A 24039-nucleotide genomic window follows, 5' to 3' on the forward strand; every position below is an offset into this window, starting at 1 on the left:
TAAATAAATATTTTTTAAATCTTCATTTTAAAATTCCATAATGATGCTGCATGTGCTGGTGCACACTTTTAATGCCAGTACTTGGGAGGCAGAGGCAGGTGGATCTCTGAGTTTGAGTTTAGCCTGCTCTACAAAGCAAGTTACAGGACAGACAGGGCTACACAGAGAAATCCTGTCTTGAAAACCAATAATAATAATAATAATAAATGAATGAATAAAATGCCATAATGAAACCTAATTATTTACATCTCTTTATTTTATATTTTTATTGATTTTTATAGAGCTCTACATTTTTCTCTGTTCCCCTACCTGCCTCTCCCCTCCCCCCTTAACCCTCCCCCAAGGTTCCCATGCTCCCAATTTACTCAGGAGATCTTATCTTTTTCTACTTCTCATGTAGATTAGATCTATGTAAGTCTCTCTTAGGGTCTGCATTGTTGTCCAAGTTCTCTGGGATTGTGGTTTGTAGGCTGGTTTTCTTTGCTTTATGTTTAAAAACCACCTAAAAATGAGTACATGTGATAACTGTATTTTTGTGTCTGGGTTACCTCACTCAAAATAATGTTTTCTAACTCCATTCATTTTCCTGCAAAATTCAAGATGTTGTTATTTTTTCTGCTGTGTATTTTTTTCTCCATTGTGTAAATGTACCACATTTTCTTTATCCATTCTTCAGTCGAGGGGCATTTAGGTTGTTTCCAGGTTCTGGCTATGACAAACAAAGCTGCTATGAACATAGTTGAGCACATGTCCTTGTGGCACAATTGAGCCTCCTTTGGATATATATGCAAAAATGATATTACTGGATTTTGAGGAAGGTTGTTTCCTAATTTTCTGAGAAATTGCCACACTGACATCCAAAGGGGTTGTACCAGCTTGCATTCCCACCAGCAATGCAGAAGTGTTCCCTTTTCCCCACAACCTCTCCAGCATAAGTTGTCATCAGTGTTTTTGATCTTGGCTATTCTCACAGGTATAAGATGGAATCGCAGAGTTGTTTTGATTTGCATTTCTCTGAGGACTAAGGATGCTGAACATTTCCTTAAGTGTCTTTCAGCCGTTTTAGATTCTTCTGTTGAGAGTTCTCTGTTTAGGTCTGCACTCCATTTTTTTTATTGGATTATTTGTTCTTTTGGTGTCCAATTTCTTGAGTTCTTTGTATATTTTGGAGATCAGACCTCTGTCTGATGTGGGGTTAGTAAAGATCTTTTCCCATTCTGTAGGCTGTCGTTTTGTCTTGTTGACCATGTCGTTTGCTTTACAGAAGCTTTTCAGTGTCAGGAGGTCCCATTTATTAATTGTTTCTCTCAGTGTCTGTGTTGCTGGGGTTATATTTAGGAAGTGGTTCCCCGTGCCAATGCATTCAAGTGTCTTCCCACTTTCTCTTCTATGAGATTCAGTGTGGCTGGCTTTATGTTGAGGACTTTGATCTTTTGGACCTGAGTTTTGTGCATGGTGACAGATAGGGGTCTATTTTAATTCTTCTACATGTTGATATCCAGTTATGCCTACATTATATTTGTTAAGTATGCTTTCTTTTTTCCATATGATATTTTTTGCGTCCTTGTCAAAGATCAGGTGTTTGAAGATGTGTGGATTGATATCTGGGTCTTCTATTTGGTTCCATTGGTCCTCCTGTCTGTTTTTATGCCAGTACCAGGCTGTTTTCAGTACTATAGCTCTGTAGTAGAGTTTGAAGTCAGGGATTGTGATGCCTCCAGAATGTTAGCCAAGCATGGTGGTGCATGCCTGAAATGCCAACACTTAGGGAGTGGAAGCAGAAGGCTAGTGAAGCCAAGGCCAGCCTTCGTCATTCTGGCTCAGCCTTCAGCAGTCGACACTGGGGATATTGCAGAAGTCTTAACTGCCGTCTCTCTCCCCTCTGGTGTCTTCAAACCATTTTTCCATGAATTAATATTTCTAAAACATTATTGTTTCTCCTCATTTCCCTCATGTCCTCCGTGATCTGACCCCTACCCAGCTCATAGATTTCCCCGTATGTCCTCTATAATCGTTTATGTCAACTTCCTTGTCTTCTTGAAACATACCATACTTCTGTGCCTCTGTCTTGCCATGTGTGTCATTTCTGTGACAACCTTTACTAAGTGATAATTCCTACATCATCTATTTCACTTAAAGTATACACTTCAGTGGCTTCTGTATGTTCAGAGCTGCGCAACTCTTATCATAATCAACTTTAGACCATTTGGGCCTCACCCGTCCACCACCATTCCCTAGCCCCCAAGTTCCTTGTCTCAGCCCTTGGCTAGCACCGATTTAATTTGTCTATTTTGGATACTTTATGTAAATGAAATCCTGTAATACATGGCCTATTGTAGCTGACTCCTTTCATTGGTATTGTTTCAATATTTCATTGTTCATTATTGATAAACAACATTCTATTCATATACATAAGACATCTTGTGTGTGTTCCATCCATTTGTTGATGGATTTTGAGTTATTTTCATTTGGGAATTATTGTGAATGCTGAAAAAAAATTTTCTCTAAACACATATCTCCAAACTTTTGAGTATATGCATTTCAAAGAGAAATTTCTGGATTATATGGCATCTGTGTTTAACCTTGCGACGAACCAGTGAACTGTTTTCTAAAGCAGCTGCATCATTTTACATTCCCACCAATGGTACATGAGAGTTCTAATTTACCCACATGTTACGGACATGTATTATCTTAAGTATATAGAACTAAGGAACGAAGAAAGCCTGGGGGCAAAATGTAGTTGGGATAATTTAAGAAAAGCTGGCAAGAAACTCGCCAAACTAAGGCCAGGCATTCCTAACTAAGAATAAGCTTTTGTGTGTAAATTATTTGGAATCTAAGTAGTAGCCCCCCCCCCCCCACACACACACACACCAAAAAAGCCAAAAGAGTAAAACATCACCCAGCAATTTTTCTTCTGGTGTTTTGCAAATATAGAATGGTCTGTGTTTAAAACATAAAATTAGGCCAGGCGATGGTGGCATGTGCCTTTAATCCCAACACTTGGGAAACAGAGGCAAGCAGATCTCTGTGAGTTCGAGGCCAGCCTGGTCTACGAGTGAGTTCCAGAACAGGCTCCAAAGCTACACAGAGACACCCTGTCTCAAACAAACAAAACAAAAACATAAAATTGAAAACTGTCCTAAAATTTTTAGCTAGCACGGGACTTTTCGGCCTTGGCACTATTGACATCTTGGGCCAGATAGATTTCTTTTTGTGAGACTATGTTGTGGACTGTGAGCGCTTAGAGCACCCCTACTCTCTACCCACTAGGTGTCAGTAGCTCCACCCACTCTCCCACAGCTGTGGCAACTGAAATGTCTCCAGACATCCCTAACAGGGCTTTTTACCTAAAAGGTTTAACTACAAAATGGTGACTCAAGAAAAAAGTCATTTTACCTCCCAGACAGACAACCACCCACCCTCCACCCCCACCCCACGCACACACAGAGCAAAACCAAAATCTGCCTCAAATGCTAAGAATGTCAAGACTGGGAAACTTACTAAAAAGGAACAAAACCTTGGGAAATGTGAAAGAGCTAAGATTATGCTTTGTTCCTCAGTTCTGATTTTTTACTTTTTTGGGGTTTTTTTTTTACTTTTTTTATTAAATCTTTTCATTTATTTTACATACCAGCCAGTTTCCCCTCCCTCTTTTCTTCCCCTTCCCTCCCCACCACCACTCATTTAGCCCCACCCACTCTTCCTCCAGTCAGAAAGGGGAGGGCCTTCCATGGGAGTCAACAAAGCACATCACATGATGTAGAGGCAGGAGCAAGCTCCTCCCCTTGCATCAAGGCTGGGTGAGGCTACCCTGCATGGGAATAGATTCCAAAAGAGCCAGCTCATGCACCAGGGACAGGTCTTAATCCCACTGCTAGGAGATCTACCAACAGACCAAGCTACACAACTGTCATCCTCGGTTGGTCCCAAGACTATGTTTTTATTATTGGATTATATCCACAGTTAACCTTTGATTATTTGTTATTGATTTAATTGGTTATGCTGCTGGTATCAATTCACACCCCACGTTCTATCTCCCTTGTAACGTCTCAGGGATGTAGCACTTGAGGAGAGCTAAGATAGCGTGTTCCATCTCCCATGCAAGTCATACTCAGAGGCAGTTTCGATGTATGATCCAAGTCAACCAAAACAAATATCAGGAGTTTTTGGTAGGAAACCAGCCAGTATCCTTTTTCCAATTAGAAGTGAAGAAGAAAAAAAAAAAAAAACCCCGCCTATTGCCAGAAGTCATACTGAGATTGCAAGGGAGTGTGTTTTTCGTTTGCACAATTCTGAACAAAGCCAAGTGGAAATGCAGGGCCCTTGGTGATGTCTTTAGGCTTCCGGCTCAAGCCTCTCCGAAAGCTATTGCCAGTCTCTCGAGTTTTTATCCTCTGGAGTTATGAATTACCTTTATTGTTTAAGCTACTGTGAGTTATATATTTCTGATCTTGATACTCAAAGATTGATATAAGAATCCGCTAATGTTGCTTTAACTTTGGCACAGTGGCTGTGCCTTAATCCACTGCTATCCCAGCCAGCAACTGCAACTCCACAGTTACTGGCCTGCTTCTCTGGGAGTGGCCTGGCGGCTCAGGATGCCGCCTGGTGCCCATTCTGTTCCTGCAGGCACCAGTGCTGTGGCCGCTGCTAAAGGTAGTTTTAACTAGATCTCTATCGTTCTAATTTTAAATAAAACTCAAAATTCAAAGGCTGGAGTGAAAACCTGCGAGCTCAGAGAGGCTGAGTAGCAAAATGCTAACCTTCTCTCCTTACTGGCATCTTCAAAGGACCTTGGCTCTGCCAAAACAGAAAATTCTGCACCATTCCAAATCCCCACCCAACTACTTCCTGTGTGTGTGTGTCTCTCCCAGATGCCCTCTGATAGTGCTATAATCACTTCCTGCCACTAGTTGCTAACTCAGCCTCCTGGGTCAAGGTTAATTTTATTTAATCAATGCAGATGTAAAGTCAAGGATCACTGTGTACTCTTGGGTCTGCCAACATGCTAACATATTTCTAGCCACAGAACACTTCCAAACCAAGCAAATATGTGGTGCTTTCTGCTCCTTAACCAACAGCTCTCCGACTTCCTGGATGCCGTTTGAATGCCCTACAATTCAACTCTTGAGTCTGATCTTCTAGGTTTCAAAATTTAAGGACTCAGTCCCTCCAGACTGCTCCCACCGGAAATCTTAGTTGCAAGTCCTAACCCTGCTAAAAATCTGGGGTTTCTGATCAACTAGCTAGAAATTCGGGAGGTTCTCATCATCCCCTTCCCCCACTTTATAACCTGCTACAGTTGCTCACAGAACTCAGAAGCATCCCTTTCAGTACATGTACCACTTTGTTACAGAGGATATTGTCAAGCGTCCTGGTGAAGAGGTACGTGGTTTTTGGTTTGGTTTTGTTTTTTAACTCTTTACTCTTTGGTCTTTTGTGGGACATGCCCACCCAGCTCCCAAATAATCACATGGAGAATTATTCTTTCTTATGAATGCTTAGCCTTACCTTGGCTTGTTTCTAGCCAGCTTCTTTTACATTATCCAGTCTATCCTTTTGCTCTGGGCTTTTATCTTTCTCTATTCTACATAGCTTTCTTTATTTCTTCCTCCGTGGCTGGCTGTACAGCTAGGTGGCTGGACCCTGGAGTCCTCCTCTCCTTCTCTTGTTCCTCTCTCTCACCTCATTCTTCTATTTTTTTCTCTCTGCCTGTCAGGCCCCCATCCTTTCTTCTGCCTAGCTATTGGCCATTCAGCTCTTTATTAGACCAATCAGGTATTTTAGACAGGCAAAGAATCAGAGCTTCAAAGAGTTAAACAAATGCAACATAAAAGTATGCAACACATCTTTGCATCATTAAACAAATGTTCCACAGCATAAACAATTGTAACACATCTTCAACCAATATTCCAACAGGAACACAGAGTGAACTCCAGGAGCTTATGCCCACATGCTCCCAGCACCCAACCAATCTCGACTCTCTCTGAGTCTGGGCATTTAGGGGCTCATCAAAGAGACATGGCCTATTCTCCCCACCCCCCAGAAGTTCAGGGGTGTAGACCTAAAAGTTCTAAGCCTCTGCTACTCAAGATTTCATTGGTTTTGCAATCAGCTCTCATCTCGAAGTGCTAAGAGTAGTCTCAGTAGAAAAGGAGGACTCCTACCACCCAAGGAATCAAAGAGGTGTGTGGGCAACCAGAATCTTCTATCACCCTCATCACTCACAAAAGCCTGCACTCGACAACGATGCCAAAGGCCAAACATTAGAACAAAAGATGCTGCTTGAGTCTTATCAATCAAGAAATCAGACAGTTTCTGGAAGCCCTTTGTCGGGACCTGGGAACAAAAGTCAAGCATACAGTTCCTTGTGAGTGGAGGACAGAGGTACTTCTTTAATCTGTAAAAGCCTACAAAGCACTGCACTATCTTCACCCAGATGCCTAAAGGGCAGCCATCTTGCTTTGCTTTTCTATGTATGCCACAGTGTCTGGTATCTAACAAGTGCCCAGTAAATGCTTGAAGAATAGCCCAGGAGACTGAAGTGATGGTCTTGACCCCATTAACAAACCCCATTAATCCAGCACTTTAACTAACAGGACATATGCTAGATGTGGCTCGCTCACTGTTAAGTGCAAACTACACTGTTCCTGGTTGTTTCTTTCCCCCATTGGAAAGGCGTAAGTAGTACATCCCTTCTGCTGCAGGTCCCTTGGAGGGAAAGGAAGGTTTCTCAAAGCCACATGCTCTTGGCAACTTCCTGGAGCTATATTTGGCCCCAGTACGAGCCCAACAAGACCACAAAGTTATTGAACACACAACAGCTGCCATGTTCTGGCTACAGGAGGGAAAAGATAAAGCTCTATACCCTCTATGTTTTTTAAATAGCCTAAGGAAAACATCGCACTCCCTAGTGGATGGGTGCTGGCCTGAGAACACCATCAATTCAAGGAAGGTAGGCAGCAAAGAAGGAAGCCTGTGTATTCAACACCAGTCCTCCCTGGAAAACATTCTGAGCTGGCTCCCAGGATCACTCTCGTGACTTTTGTTGATGGGACCATAAAGAAGAGAAGTACCACTTACAAATAACCGTTTCCATTTCTTTTGTTTGTTTGTTTGGTTGGTTGGTTGTTTTTTTCCCACAAGAGGGCGCCAGAGCTCAGGACGGATGGCTGCGAGCTACCATGCGTCTAGCGGGAATCGAACTTGGGTCCTCTGGCAGGAAGGGCGATCAGGCCATGAACAGTGCTCTTAACCGCTGAGACATCTCTCCGGACCCGTTTCCATTTCTTTAGAGTTTACTCTGCATCAGACATTGCATTGATGCCTTTGTGTGTGTGAGAGAGACTCATAGCCAGTCAGGGAGATTCTGTTATCATTATCCCCATTTTACAGATGGGTAAAACTGAGGCAGCGTGAGATCGAGAAGCTTGCTTGGTGTTACCTAAAGAAAGGGCCAGGATTTAAGCCCTGGCAGGCCAGCTCCAGTATCTGTGTCTCCAGTCATTCTTTCACGGTGTCTCCCGTTTGTTACAAATACCAAGGGCTCTACAGCCCTGGCTCCTTCAGAGACGACTAACAGGACAGCCAGGAACAGATACAATGCTTCAAAGGATGATGAGACCAAGAAGAACTCAATGGTCAGCTGATGCTGGAAATCACTGGTCACATGGCGGGGGAAGTAGGATCAGGGTGAACGAAGTAAAGTGCTCCGTATCAAAATGCTGCTATCTATGCGGAGGCAGAGCCAAGTCGGGGCGGAAAACTGTGAAAGCCACTTTCTTCTGAGGAGAGCAAGGTCACTAAGCTGCTTCAGAAAATGGGCAAAGTGGCTCGAACGGTTCTCAGGTCCCCTGTGTCCCTTTGCCATGTCTAACTAGAACCATTATCATATAGTCTTCCCTAAGGGTCAATTCTTAGCTGAAATGGAAAGTTCTCTTTCATTCAGTTGCAAATTCAGTATCCTAATAAAATGTTCTCTTTCAAAAAAAAAATGTTCTCTTTCCCTTTTGACTTTCCTTCTTGTCTGGAGATTGAATTTGGTGTGTCGTACATGGCAGGCAAGCGCTATATCATCGAGCTGCAGCCCAAACCCACTCGAGGCAAGGCCTCTGTGCTGGTTACTTTTATTTGTTTATTTGTTTGGGGTTTTTTTTTGTTGTTGTTGTTTAGTTTTTGTCAGTTACTTTTATTTGTTTATTTGTTTGGGGTTTTTTTGTTGTTGTTGTTTAGTTTTTGTCAACTTGACATAAACCAGAGCCATCTGGGAAGAGGGGACCTCAATTGAGACAATGCCCCCATCAGACTGGTAAGTCTGTAGGGCATTTTTCTTGATTGATTGATGTGGAAGGGCCCATGCCACTTTGGTGGTGCCACCCCTGGGCATGTGGTCCAGGGTAAATGCAGAAGGAACAGGCATGGAGAGCGAGCCAGTAAGCAGCACTCCCCCCTTGGCTTCTGCTTCCGCTCCTGCCTCCAGCTTCCCGCCCTGACTTCCTTGGATGATGAATTGTGATGGAAAGCTTTAAATGGACCCTTTCCTCCCTGGGCTGCTTTTGGTCATGGTGTTGATCACAGTCATTAAGTCAGTCTCAAAGCTTGATGTGCTCCCTTCCTGAGTAGGTCCTTGAGCTCCTTAATGTCAGTCGCTGCTCTACGGAGGTCTTCACTAGTATTATCATATGACCAGGTGAAATTACAATTATTTCTCTGCATATAGTGACCTTCAGCTGCAAAAAAAAAAAAAAAAACTTTATGTTTACACTATGTTAAGATGCCAAAGTTCTCTTTCCGGAATGGTCAAGATTCAGTATTGAAGAGAATGATGATGGAGCACAGAAAGGACTAGGTATTTCGGGGCTCGAAAGACGGTTCAGTGGTTAAGAACATTTGTTGCTCTTGCAGAGAATCCTGATTTGGTTTCCAGAACCCACATCGTGGCTCACAACCGTCTTAGCATTCCAGTTCAAGGGACTCCTAGCCCCTCTTCTGGCCTTCATGGACACCAGGCATTGATAGGATATACAGATGCACCTGCAGGCAAAACACAAGATAAAAATAATCTTTTTTAAAAGAAGAAAAACAACTACATATTTAGACTTTATTGCCAGCTCCTCCTAACAAAGAGCTCATAGAGCCCTTGTAGTTTCCTGAGCGATAAGGGTTGTGGGAGCATTTTTTGTTCAAGCTCTAAGTTGCCCAGCCTGGCCTTGAAAGCAGTCTGCTGAGTCTCCTGCCCCAGGCTCCCAAGTAGCTGGAATTACAGGCCTGTGCCACCAGGCTTAGCAAATGTGTTTCCCATGATACTCTCTGTGCCCATCATATCTACTCGTTTACTCGTTTTTTTTTTTCATTCAAAATTCCTGAAATTTATAGATAGTGCTTTTTTAAAAAGTGGTCCTTTTATACCATAAAAGACTCTATAAATATGAAATTGCATTTGACAGAGAACAGAATCTGGAGTTATAAATTATACATGCCTATAAGACGATCTAAGATCAGCTCTTGGAATTTATTCCTTGCAATGCTCACTTCGCAAGATGGTGAAAATCATGTCTCAGTCAAGATCCATGTTCCTCAGCCTTGGGATGGTGTGAGGGGGACTACCCAGGGAGCTTCAAAAGCTGCTGACAGTCGTGCCACTTCCGAACATTCTGGGTTTGACTTCCTGACCGTGTAATTTATTTGTTTGTTTGTTATTATTTATTATCACCACCATCACCATCATTATTATATGAGTCACATTAGGCTGTTTTGTACAAGTATATAAGTTACTTTGAGCATCTTCCTTTATACCTTGCTACCCTCTCCTTGCCACGCCCGCCATTAGTCTCCTGTGCTCCTAGGACAGCTGCACTTCTAGTATCCTAAGATGCTGTAAAGCTCACAGTGTGACTCGAAGGTATTGTCAGAGCTGAGGACCAGTTCTTGCAGTGTGGAGTCCTATCCCTGCCGTTGGCATCTTATTTGCTCCCCGGGGAAAGCCTTGTGGCTTTTAGTCACTGAGTTTATGTTTGATTGGGGAACTTTGAAAGTTTCTGACTCGTACATTTTCACTAATTAAAGATGGAACTGAATTTCATGATATCCTAAAATTAAAAATAGATGAGACAGAGTAGCTCTCATTATGCAGCCCTGGCTGTCCAGGAACTCGATGAGTAGACCAGGCTGGCCTTGAACTTCCAGAGATCTTCCTGTCTCTGCCTCCCACGTGCTGGGGTTAAAGGTGTGTGCCACCATGCCAGGGTCTAAAAAACAAAATTAAGCATATAGAACTAAGAAGTGTTTCTGAATATGGAAGAACGTGGAAACAGGAGGTTCACTTTAAAGCAAATAAATAGACCAGGAGGCAAAAAAATGTTCAATGAATACTTTTTTCAGACACCTCAGAAGGAGCTTTGAAAGACCAAATGTATGGTCTTGGAAGCTAAGCAGGGTTGGCCTTGGTTAGCACTTGGATGGGAGACAGAGGATCTAATACAAATGCACTGCCAAAAGCGTACTTGTTTTCAGTGAATTTGTTCCTCAAGATCAGAAAAGAAAATTTCTCATCTGTTTGACAGTCTATAATACTTCCTCCGGCACTCTTTCGGTATCAAATGTTAGGGTCTTCTTCCATGCACCACAAACCTCAAGCTGACCAAAGAATGTATATTTGTCATCTTAATGTGTTAGGATCTCTTGCTATAGAAAACTAGCTGGTCACAGAGTGATGACAGGCCCGTGTGTCCTCAACTTAGAGGGAACATGTGGCCACACTGAGGTATGGGATACTTTAGCATTCATGGATTCACTTGGACCTGTTCTTCCTCCCTGCAACCGGGAGCCAGTCCTCCTCTCCCTGATTGTCTCATGGTAGGAGCATCTACTGCTGCCTCGCACAGGGACTCAGACTTTTCCAAACACCAGAACTACATGGTGAGTCTATCCTATCTCAAAATAGAAATTTAAGAAAAATGGGGGGGGGCTAAGGAGATGGCTTGATGATGCAGAAAACCTGAGTGCAGGTGTCTGCATCTAGAAGAGGCTGTCATATCCCCTGGGGCTGGAGTTACAGGTGGTTGGGCAGCTCACCGTGCACATGCACCCACGCAGAAACACACACATATATAGGTAGTTTTGAAAAAATGAAAATGAAAAATAAAAAATTGGAACACCAGATCAGAAGAAAGTACATCTGAAAATTTCTCACTGAAGTAAACCATAGGAAATGACTCCCAATCAAAGGGATTTCAAATGTCCATCACGATTGTGAAGAGCTATTTGCTAAATTTCTCTCCTTTTTTGCAACTCTCTGCCTTTATAGGCTCCCTCTCGATGCTCTTTTCTATTCTGTCTAACAGTTGGTAATTAAAAGGTATATACTTTTCCCATAGCTAGATTGAGCACCACCATAACATGATCTAAATAAAACAAATTCTATGTGTTTCTGAAATATGAGAAGCGTCAAATTTTTTTCTATTAACTTGGAATTTTAGTAATTTCAATCTGAGAGATACAAAACTAAAAACCCGTACAAAGAGCCCCGTATTAGCATCAGCCCACATCCACTTCTCCTCTTCCCTCCATTTTTGCAAATCTCACAGATCACAGTCCTTGAGGCCTAAACATTTCCGCGTGTTTCCTGAGAATAGTCCCACAGAACCACGATAGTCATTAATCAGATGCCGGACACTAGGGCCATTGTTCAGCGCTGGGTCCTTCTGCTTAAATAAAAAGGGCTTCTTTAGCATTGTGTAACTTAATCTTCGCTAGGCTGAAGCTCTGTGGAAATAGTTTGAGTCCTTCAAGGCCAGCTTTTCAACTCTGTGAAGCTAGCGCAGATAGGAGCAACCTTCAGTCACTACCGAGGGCACGTTCGTCCACATAGTCTACCAAATGCTTGGCTATTGCAATGCTTGTCCAATCTGGCTACAGGAAAGAACTCTTTCCAGGCCCGTGTAATACCCCAGGACTTCCCTGGCTTCCTGAAACACCCAGATAAGCATGGGGATGCAGGTGTGGGGACAGCCTGTGCAGATCTCCAGACTTCAATCTGGAAGTAGTATTTCCTTCTCCAGTCTCCTACCTGCAAGTCCTCCAAACCCTTTCTTAAATTGTCCTTTTAAAATGATTCTATAAAGATCTTAATATAAAAACTGAAGCTGCTGGAGGGACCCTTACAGAAAACACTTCAAGAAAGAGCGCAGAAGGAGCCCAACAGTACAGGAAATAACTTCAAGAGTTGACAAATGGGATCATATACAATTAAAGGGCTTCTGCACAGCAGAGGAAACCTACTGCCGGAGTGAAGAGACAGCCTACAAAATGGTAGCAAGTCTTGGCCAGCTATACTTCAGAGAGGTGGCTAACATTTAAAACACATAAAGAAAAGTGAGAAGGAGAGGATGGGGAGAGCTTGGGGGGAATGGGATGGTTGAGATGGAGGAAGGGTGGATATGGGAGCAGGAAACTATATATCTTAATTAAGGGAGCCATTTTAGGGTTGGCAAGAGACTTGACTCTAGAGGGATTCCCATGTGTCCATGGAGATGTCCCCAACCAGTTCCCTGGGCAGCTGAGGACAGGGAACCTGAAATGACCCTATCCTATAGCAATACTGATGAATACCTTGCATATCACCATAGAACCTTCATCTGGCGATGGATGGAGATAGAGACAGAGACCCACACTGGGGCACTAGACTGAGCTCCCAAGATCCATATGAGGAACAGAAGGAGGGAGAACATGAGCAAGGAAGTCAGGACCGTGAGAGGTGCACCCACCCACTGAGACAGTGGGGCTGATCTATTGGGAGCTCACCAAGGCCAGCTGGACTGGGGACTGAAAAACTATGGGATCAAACCGGCCTCTCTGAACATGGCGGACAATGAGGACTACTGAGAAGCCAAGGACAATGGCACTGGGTTTTGATCCTACTGTATGTACTGGCTTTGTGGGAGCCTAGCCAGTTTGGATGCTCACCTTCCTAGACCTGGATGGAGGAGGGCAAAAGCAGGTGGATCTCTGTGAGTTCGAGGCCAGCATAGTCTACACAGTAAGTTCCAGGACAGTCAGGGATACACAGAGAAACCCTGTCTCAAAAAAAGGAGGGGGTGCTGTGGGAACTCCTTCAGCCTTTAAGATATTGGCACACCCTGGGTGTGGCCACATGTACTAAATAAAGAACCCTTTACTACACTCCATTCTGAGCTAGTGTGGGACTGCTTTATTGTAATCGCCTATAGGGGGTTAAAAAGTGGTCGATTAAGGCACTAGATGCCAGTCTATGGCATCCATATGCATGCATGCTTGGTCTCTCACGCACACGCGTGCACACGCGTGTCTGCACACACATACACACACAAGACTGCTAGAAGGCTGGTCTCAGATGCAACCAGCTGTGGATGTCAGAGGTTTATCAGAGGTTTGTTTGATCCTGCTGCTTTCTGGGACAGATCATGGTAGACATAAGGGGAGCATAGAATATTTTTTATGTGCTAGGAAGGAAGAAAGTGACGGGAAAAAAGATGCCGACATTCGGGCTGGAGAGATGGCTCAGTGGTTAAGAGCATTGCCTGCTCTTCCAGAGGTCCTGAATTCAATTCCCGGCAACCACATGGTGGCTCACAACCATCTGTAATGATGTCTGGTGCCCTCTTCTGGCCTGCAGACATACACACAGACAGAATATCGTATACATAATAAATAAATAAATATTTTAAAAAAACAAGATGGTGTCCTTCTTCAAGGACAGAGGAGGCAAATCATAGCACCAAAGCAAACTTATGAAGCTCAGTACTAAGTTATAAAGCCATGGAAATATAGGAACATATGTCTGTTCTGATTGGCCAGATAAGCAGATAAACGGAGAGAAGGAGGGCTTGCTTTCAGCTTAATGTCAAGGGCTAATAAGTATTCAGTGCGGAATCTCAGAAAAGAGGAACTGTGGGAAATGATCATACGGCAACCATCATAGCCAAGAATAAGCAGGCAGACAAGAACCATTGGCAAATACTAACTCTAGGGGAGATCTTCATAAACAACAGGGCGTTTTCATGATCCTTAACTGTTTCTCCTTGAGCTGTTGGTTAGTTGTGCTGGGGAAAGAATAATATTGGTGTTGCACAAAAGAACACATGAACAAAGCTACCACCTTATTTTCTGAGAGTCTCTCATTGAAGCTGGGCCTCACTGATTAGCTAAACAGCAAGTTCCAGGGATTCTCCTACCTCTGTCTCCTTGGCCCTGGGATTACAGGCACACACAGCATTCAGCTGTGTGAGTGTTAGGGATCAGAACTCAGGTCTTTTTGCTCACCCGACATGCTCTTTACTGACTAAGCCAGCTTCTCAGCACCTAATAATCTTGATAACTTTTTTATTCGAATAAATCAATCAAGGAGTGCAATAAATTATGGTGGCTCTCTGATTTCATCCAATCCCATTTGTCAGCCCCTGAACTTCTTTCCTGTACAACTGGGGTTCTTTTCAGAAAGTGTTTGCCTATGCTTGTATTTTGAACTGTTTTCGCTATATGTTCATTGGGAAGTTCCAGTGTTTAGGGTTTTATACTGGGATCTTTTTTAACATTTTTATGGTTTATTTAACTTTATTTTATGTGCATTGGTGTGAAGGTGTCAGATCCCCTGCAACTGGATCTTAAGACAGTTGTGAGCTGCCATGTGGGTGCTGGGAATTGAACCCGGGTTCTCTGGAAGAGCAGTCAGTGCTCTTAACCACTGAGCCATCTCTCCAGCCCCTATACTGGGAGCTTTTATCCATTTTGAATTCCTCTTTTTGTGCAGAGTAAGAGATATATGTCTTACTTTATTCTTTTATATATGGGCATCCAATTTTCCCATCACTGTTTGGTGAAAAGGAAACATTCATTTCCAATTACTGTTTTTGACAAAAGTTAGGATTATACATGTATGAAATTGCCACACAATAAATAAAAATATTTAAAGCAGTTATAAAGATCAACAAAAAAGTATGCATGAAAATCCCACAGTGAAACTTTTTATGCTAACTCAAAAATAATTTTCTATGAAGATACTATCTGTAATCTTTCCTTTAAAAAGAAAAGAAAGCTGAGCTGAGGAGATGGCTCAGTGGGTAAGAGCACTCGCTGTACGAGGATGGGGACAGGAGTTCAGATTATCCACACCCCCACAAAACGTCAGGTGTGACCCTGTGAACCTGTAACCATAGTGCTGGTGCTTGGGTGGGAGGGAGACAGGAGGCTCTCTGGAGTGTGCTGGCCACCAGCCTAGCCAAAGAACAGTGAGCTCCGGGCTTAGCAAAGGCTTGAGAGAAGAAGGCAGAACACAGCAGAGGAGGGTCCTGGATACCAGGCTTCTGCAGCTAGTGCCTTCACCCACGGAGTCACCTGACTAGAACCTTTGATCTTATTGTTTGATACAGGGCCTCACATACCCAGGATAGTCCAGAACTTGCTACCTAACTGAAGCTGGCCTTGAACTCCTAATCCTCCTGTCTCTGTCTCCTAATTCTAATATTACAGGCTTCTGCTACCATGCTAGTTTTAAAGGTGGGTGGGGGAGAAAGGAAGGAATGAAGGGAGAGATGGAGGAAGGGAGGAAGGGAGAGAAGGAGGAAGGGAGGAAGGGAGAGAGGGAGGAAGGAAGGTTGTCTTTTCAGCGCTGGGCAGATGTGTCAAATGACTGACTGGTTGCTTTAGTTTCGCTCATCGCATAAATATTTCCGGGTTTCTAATCTGGCCAGCTGCCTAAGCTATTCCATTATCACTACTGTGGAAGAAAACCCAAGTCTTGTGCCACAGAAGGCTCCTGACTTCACCGCAGCCACCCTTGGTGGTGTTTCAGGATGCAACCACTTCAGGGACCACCCCGCCCCTGTGGCTGTCAGCCAGCTCAAGGTCCGACCGATCTTGGTAATACTTGTGAAATGGGGGGAGCCCACTCTCCTTAGCTAGGTAGGATGGATTGCACTGTCCCCTCTGTACAGCTGTGGATGTGAGACTCGCAATGACTTTATCATAGTTGTACTGACAGCAGGTGAAAGAGCAGAATGTCAAGCCTGAAGTTTCGGATTCCTTCCGAAGCTTTTCAACACCGTCCCTGAGCAAAGATGTCTCAGAGCGTGGAATTGAAGAGCATGCCTCTGTGAGTCACGGGCTCAGTCAGGGCTTTTGAGGCAAGTGATGGTTGAGCTGCACTTCAGCTGAGTCACGTAAGCCTTCAGTGGTTTCGCTCCCCCCCCAGGAACTCCAGACTTAGGCTGGACAGCACAATGACTGTGGGCTAGGCTGTATGTCATCGTTCTGGGTCACAGTGCTCGCCAAGTCATTGTCCATTCTGGAAGCTCTAACTGTTTGAATTCTACTTGCAAAATTAAAAAATAAAAGGCATGTCCATGGGTTTTTTTTTGGGGGGGGGTGGAGGGACATTAAGGACCACCTCTTTAATTTTAAAACAACAGTAATCAAACAAAATAAGAAATACAGGCTCGCAGTTCAGGCCTACCTTTTGATAAAGCAGAGTTGGCATCAGAAGAAAAATAACTGAAAGGAAATACCCATTTTCCTTTGTGCTGCCATTAAAGAACTCCTACTTCCTCTAACTTATATCCACAACCTCTTTATTTCCAAATTAGGAAACTGTCCTGTTCCTATTGATCAGTGAACTACTTTAAAATTCAGCTTCCAAGTACCTCCACTAACCTACCCAACAATCATGTTCAGTTGCGGAAGCCGGGAACGTTCATTTTAACAAGCTTATGCCAGCCAAGTTTGCAATTAGCTCATGTACAGATAAAGAAGAATCGCATAAGACAGCTTTACAACAAAATGCCTGATCCAGGGAACTTAGGAAGTAAAGAGAGCTCTATTTTGGCTCATGGTTCTGGAGATTCAAATCTAAGATTGAGCAGCTCCAGTGGATGACGGTGACAGGTGACACATGCACATAACCAGAGAAACCGTGGTCACACCATGACCCAGGATGCAAAGGGCCTGGATGAGTTCAGACTCATTATTCCCTTCCAGGAAATACCCTCAGTAACCTAAGGGTCTTCCAGTCGTTTCTACAGGAATGCTTAAAGATTCACCGGAACCGTCCAATAAATAGCACTACGCTGGGGACCCAACTTTTACACATGGACCTTTGAGGAGTACTCATCAAAACCGCAGGGGATTATGTTTTCCTTTGAAAAAATACTGAGGGCCAGCGGAGCCGGCCTGGAAGGGGCGGGCATCTGCGGGCCTTAGAACCGCCCTCCACGCCTCCAGGCCGAGGAGCAGAGAGGGAGGAGGTCACAGCCTGAAGGTGTAACAGAGACAGCCACTCCCTCCAGCATTGCGAGCAGTGAGCTGCGAACTTGAAGGTGCTAGTCAGTAGCAACCAGCAGCACTGAGCACCAACACCCAGAGCTACCATGGCCTACTGCCAGCAGGAAGGGAAGGATCAAATCATATTTGTGACCAAAGAAGACCACGAAAGTCCCAGCAACGCAGAGCTGGTGGTCGACGACCCCAATGATCCCTATGAGGAGTACCGCTTGACACTGCCAAGTGGAGAAATTAACTGGAATTGCCCGTGCTTTGGGGGGATGGCCAGCGGTCCTTGTGGAGAATCCTTCAAATCTGCCTTCGCCTGCTTCCATTACAGCACGGACGAAATCAAGGGGTCAGACTGCGTAGAGCAGTTCCAAGCCATGCGGGAGTGCGTGCAGACGTATCCAGCCGTCTATCCCCAAGAGGAGAATGAGGCCAACGGTGAGAACAAGGATGAGGACAAGGGAAACTTCTACGAGGAGGGCAAGGAGGGCAAGGAGGACAAGGAGGACAAGGAGGACAAGGAGGACGAAGATGGCGAGGAGGGCGAGGAGGACAAAGAAGAGAGTGAGGAGGAGGCGGATAACTACTACGATAGCTACTATGTGGAGGGCGAGGAAGACGATGTCTACTACGAAGGGGCTGAAGAGTGGGAGAGCGACTATTACGAAGAGGGCGACTTCTACTATGAGGAGGAGGAGGAAGATGAGAACATCTACTACGAGATTGACTACTATGGGGAGGAGGAGGAGGAGGAGGACGAGGATGTTTACTATGAGGTTGGCTACTACGAAGTGGAGGAAGAAGAGGAGCCAGCACAATCGGTGGAGGAAGCAATTGGCACTGAGGCCTCTGCTGCCACCAAGCAGTAGCCAAGTATCTAGAAGTCCCAGTCCCCAGCTGCCGCCGCCCTTTTGCTTAAGCCTCAGGACTTTCTGCACAATAACCGCCTTCCGATAGCCCTCCACGAAAGCACCTTTCCCTCTGCTGTTCTACGCTCTGTCCTATAGACAATAACTTACCTTGATGATCAGGGGTCTTGGCGGCTTGCCATATACCCTGAAGAAAAGCGGTGTGTGTGGTGTGCGCCTGCACCCTACATAAACCTACCCCCAGCACACTAGGTCGCTGCTCAACTGTCCTCTCGAGTGCCCTGGACTTTGCTGCCTTGAAAAAAAACGTGACATTCTCAACAGTCAAAAGTTGTTACTCAAGAAAGTCTCTCGTGAGTAAGCCGACTTATGCTGATCCATTGTGTTCCTTTTGGTAGATTTTATAAGTCTTTGGGAAATTAAGTAGAGGCCGTTCCTGTGGGAGGAGCGATCAGAGCCTCGCCTTGAAGTGTGTAGGGGCTGCCTTGCTTCATCTCTGATATGCTAGCTTGTGGTGTTTGCAGTGCATCCAGGTTCTCGGGTGTCTACAGTTGGAAAGTAGAATTTGGATCCTTTAACTCCCCGTTCCTTGCTAAGTGAAAGGAGAGGGTGGTTTGGGGGAAGGTGCTGCTTGTTTTACAGTTTCAAAGGCCTGATTTGGGGCTCCTGCTCACTCAATACAGTCAGTTGTAACATTCTTGAGAAGTGGGGACCAAATGGTTGCCTGAAAAGCATCCAGAAGGGGATGTGGTCTGAATGAAGTATTCAATTAAAAGAAATGATTCCTTTAAAAAAAATGGAAGACAGAAAGAGAATGAGTTCTAAGACTTCGGGGGGGAGGTATGTGGGGGACAAGGGGACAATGTGGAGGGAGAGGGAGGATATGTGGGGGGGAGAGGGAGAATATGTGGACTCATGAATGCCACAGCATTCGTGCGGAGGTCAGAGAACAGCCCAAGGCTGTCACTGTCTGCTTACCACCTTGCCTGAGGCAGGGTGTCAGCTGGTTTTCGGTTGCATATGCCAGGCTAACTGTCCCTCTGGCTTCTGGGAATCCTTTCTCTCCCTTTAGGAGCCATGGGTCACAGACGTTCCGGTTGGCATGTCTTACTTCTCTCTGGGTTCTGGAGATTCAAACTCAGGTCCTCGTGCTTGCACAGAATGCACTTTTACCCACTGTACCATCTTCCAGCCATTTTTGGTTGGTTTGTTTGTTTTTTAAATGAGGTCTTGCTGCAGTGTGGCCCAGGACAGCCGTGAACTCTTGATCTTCTGGTCTCAGTTTTCCCAAGTGCTAGGATTACAAGTTTTGTTGCCAGACCCTGTCATTAGATCTAGTTTGGGCACCTAAGAAAATCATTTACACTGGCGAGATAGATGAGCGGGTATAGGCACTTGCCACATGATGACCTGAGTTCAATCCCTGGGACCCGCATACTGGAAAGAGAGAACCTCTGACCTCTACACACAAATAGTGGCACACACAGACCCAACACACACACACACACACACACACACACACGGAATAAATAAATGTACTTTTATTTGTGATATAGAGAAACTGGACTAGCTTGGTTTAGAAGAGGTGAATAGAAATAGAAAAAGCAATCAAACTATTAAGGTTGTTTCTCTCATCCAACTACTAAACCAGGGCTAAACCTGCTTAGCTTCCAAGATCAGACAAAACGGCATGTTCATGGTATGGCCAGTACCTAAGGTTGGTTTTCAATTGTATTAGTATATTAGATAGAATGACTTACAAAGGTTTTGAAAGTGACCATTACGCAGTCACCAGCATGGTTTTTGAAGCAGAATTTCTGAAGAATACATGCTCCTGTTTTTCAGCTCTTCCCAGGTGACTGCAGTGACTAGCTCTGCTCCAGAGGATGACGTCAAGCACCATCAAGTGGAACAATTTTGATTAGTTTTTCTGCAAATGTTCGCTTCTCTATGCCCTAGGAGGCCGTTCCCATCTTCTGTGACGTATGGCTTCTATTTATGGAGGACCTACTATTATGAGTTTAAGGTCCTTCCTGACAGACAGTAAATCATCTGCTGTGACTCAGGAGAAAATTCTTATTAATGAAAGAAAAGTCAAACCTCCCCATCACTGACAACAGTGACGTCACTCTCCAGGCTCATCAGGACTCATAAAAATGAATGAGATAGTAATACAGATAGGCAGGGGTGGGTATGTTCACTGAAGAGATCACCCCCCCCAAAAAAACCCTGTTCTTTCTAAAATGAATTCCAGAACGTTTTTGTTTTTTTTTTTGTTTTTTTTTTTTGTTTTTGTTTTTGTTTTTACCAACCCTGATATTAAGACTCTAATTTTCCAAAAGAAACTCACCTGGTTATTGGGCCACTGGGCAGACTGACCAGCAGCAATGGGGACCTGTGTGATCCTGATTTGCCTTTTCTGCATGGGCTAACCTATCAGTTGACTTCTTCATTCTTTAATAATCCACAGATCCTTGGAGTATCACACCATCAGAGAAACTACAAATGGAAATGGCTGGAAAATGGCATCTGGTCTTCAGGCTTGGGGAAAGAAGATTTAGTGACATGATTTCCTGGTCAATTGGTGGCTTTCCAGGGGTGCCGATTTGCCATAGACTGTGGGTCTGGCCAACTGACTCATTTTGTCCCCGCATCCCACCTTTCTCATGGCACATGGTCTTTTCCTGGATGGTGGTGGTTTTTTTTCTTCCATTTAATGAGAAAGTAGTAAGGTAGGTGAAATGTGTCTGCTTCCTCAGGATGTGTTTTGTGTCTCCTCAGATACCCTGTGGCTTCTCACCTCCTACACTGTGCACCCTTAAAACGAAGTAATTAAGATCCCCAAGATCTCAGGAAAGACCTTCTGGAATTTGTTCACAGAGCCCCTAGTTTGAAACTTCGATTCTGACCTCTGATATATCAAACCGGAGAAGACGTGACTTTGGAGCAAGGCCCCTGGAATCAGGCAAGAAGCTGTTGCCTAAGGCCTGTACTCAGGCTGGCCTGTGCGTGTGTCTTTTGCACGTTTTTGAAATTCCAGTCGTTCCCCCCATAGGGTGCTCACATTTTGCTCTGAGACCTGTTAAAACATGAAGATCCCTGGAGGTCTGTCCAACAGATGAGGTCCCTAGGGTGTCCTCAGGCTCTGTCTGCAAAGTTGAATATTTTGTTGATGTGGCAAGTAAACATGACAATTGAGCTAAGAGAGTAGTGCGAGCTGAGGTACTAAGTCTGAGGTAGGTCTCCTGCTGCTGGCCTTCTTCTTGGGCATGGGAATGACAGGACTCCTGCTGGTCATCCTCTTTGGTTTCAAGGCACGGTGAACAGACGTTGGGAAGTACAAAGCACGCTAGGAATGTGCAGTGTTTGTATGCCTGGATGATATACAAACACAAGAGCATTCCTGTAGCATCCCTCAAGATAATCGCTACGAGTCTGACAAAGCTTCTGAGGCTTGAATCTGTACGTGTCTGTGTAACTCTAGGCAATTCTATTTCTCCCATGTTAACCTCCAAACTCTGTGGTCCTCCTGGAAACAGCCCTTGCCTCCCCCATTTTCCCAAAAGTCTCAAAACTTGGTCTAGCTACCCATCCCCATTTATTTTTCTCATCTGTATCTCTCTACTAGGACTATGAGCAAAACGGAGTAATTCCCTTATATTTTCCTTTCTTTTTTAGATTTAAAGATTTATTTCTATTTGTGTATGTGTGTCTTCTGTCTGTGTCTACCATATGTAATATGGGTGTGGCCGCCCATGGAGTCCAGGAGACGGTATAGGACCTCTTGGAGATGTGGTCACAGATTGCCTGACACGAGCCCTGGGAATCAAGCCTGGGTTCTCTGGAAGAATAAAGCCCACCCTGACAGCTTCCTTTGGCCCTTCCTAAGTCCATCTGCATGATTACAGATGGGAGTCTTACAGGTGACCTGTCAGAACTTGTTGGCATTAATAGTGAACATTCAAGACCTCACAGATTCAAAAGCGCTGTCATATGGGAGTAACAGGTGAAACTCCTAAACTATGTCTTGACTGATTCTTTTCTTTTCTTTTTTCTTCTTTTGTTGTTTGACAGGAAAAACCAACTCAGGCCATGAGATCAACTTTTAATCTTCTGTGGAAAGCCTCAAAACAGGAAATGCACACCTCTGATCAAGAGAAGGATGAACACGTTTTGTAAAACTGATTTCCTTTGGGTCCATCTTCCTTTTCTGAAACAAAAAAATAACTAAAATGATTTATAGAGCAGCCAAATATCTTCTTCTACCTAGAGTTCATAGAGATATGTATTTTTCTCATGAGACAAGAAAATTCATTTTCTTATACATGTTCTATTTTATGACCTAGCATTTCCCATCGAACAAAAGGATCTTAGTGAAAACCAGGGGAGCAAACCTAAATAACACCATTAGTGGTGAATGGGAGCTCCATTGCCTTAAGCAAACAACCCTGGGCAAAATCAGTTCTCAACCAGTATGGTCATCTGTAAATGATATGAATTTGCTTATTTTTTGCAGAGTACTCTTTTTGTTTAAAGCTATATAAAGAAAATACTTTGATATTAGCTGATTTACCATTGGTCCCCTGTAAAAATTAAAATTCTTTTTGACTAATTTGGTTACCTCCATAGCTAGAAGGGTACCTGTAATTGAACAAATTGATTTTTGATTAATGTTTAGAATACCTACCATTCAGAGGGTTTGCCAAAATGAATACAGAAAAGCAAACCTTCACTGACAAAAGACTATTACACTCAATTCACAACCAGCTGTTAAAGTTTGACAATAAGAAAATGAATGAACAATCAGACATAAATGAACACAGTTCATGAACAGACACTTTTCTAAATAAGACCCCCGACTCCTAGCATGATGAAATTGCCATTTCTTAAGATGGAGATGCTCCTTGGAGAATTGCATACCATGTTACCTTACACAGGGCCATTTCCTTACTTCCTCTCCTCTAGATCTGCCCACTGATGTAGACTGACAGATAGCCTCATAGCTTGCTGCAGTTCTAGGCTAGGGGTGATCAAATAAACACTGTTGAGATCTGGAAAGTAGAATTGGAACATCAGCCATTACACCTTGAAGGTTTGGGTCAGGTGTCAGATACCACTGCAGCTTCTAACAGTCTCTAGTGATGGATGATATGGGGCAAGGGTAAGCAACAGCTGGAACCTCAGCTCCCGCTGGATCTCTTCCCTCAACTTTCCTGAATCCAGGGCCAGGTTTCTGTACAGATCAATGAGAAGGGAGTTAGACCCTTCTATAGGTTACCTCTATCATCAAAGTTCAAGGCAGTGAGACCAGACAGACTTGTTCTCACTGGTCCCAGTTAAACCTTGTACATTCCTAATGATCCTTGATATCTTCTGCTTCATGCCCCGCTTTTCTTTTGCTTTGCACTGCTAGCCTGCCATGCAATCAGGCTCTCCCTCTGAGAAAGAAGCAACAGCCCTTCATAGATTCTAGTAGCTTCCCTTAGTGATCCCTGGTGGATAATGGCTTCTGCGCTCTTATCCTTCAACTGTCTTCTCCCACCGCTCAGTTCCCTTGCGTCTCCTATGATCGTGTGGAGCCTGATTCCTATAAATAAATATGTCATTCCATAGCACACACAGCAGTTCCAATTTCTTGTTGAAACGCCACCGATGCACTGCTAAAGGAGCAAGTTGTCAGGAGTTCAGCTTCAGTGTGTGAAATTTAGATTTCCTATTCAGCATCCAGGTACCTGAATATTTGGAATAGGAAGCTTAATGCTGTGAGTAGTATGTGGTCCATGCTAGGGATGGAAACTGGCAAGCCATAACTGTACAGGGAAAGCCTTGCATAAGACTAATGACATCATCCAAGTTATTGGCTCCTAGA

The 24039-nt window shown here is 44.1% G+C and overlaps 1 protein-coding gene across 1 annotated transcript; it reads left to right on the forward strand.

Moving 5' to 3' along the window:
• The first annotated feature begins 17393 nt into the window (after positions 1-17393).
• LOC121439053 (mitochondrial intermembrane space import and assembly protein 40-like) lies at positions 17394-18456 on the forward strand. Its single transcript, XM_041639545.1, has 2 exons — positions 17394-17739; positions 18094-18456. Exons 1-2 carry the CDS (start codon positions 17400-17402, stop codon positions 18168-18170), a joined length of 417 nt encoding a protein of 138 aa, XP_041495479.1. The 5' UTR covers positions 17394-17399; the 3' UTR covers positions 18171-18456.
• Positions 18457-24039: the final 5583 nt, after the last annotated feature.

The sequence above is a fragment of the Microtus oregoni genome, unplaced genomic scaffold, assembly GCF_018167655.1.
Source record: "Microtus oregoni isolate MIOR12 unplaced genomic scaffold, Mior012 000059F_ref0000304, whole genome shotgun sequence".
Classification (NCBI taxonomy): domain Eukaryota; kingdom Metazoa; phylum Chordata; class Mammalia; order Rodentia; family Cricetidae; genus Microtus; species Microtus oregoni.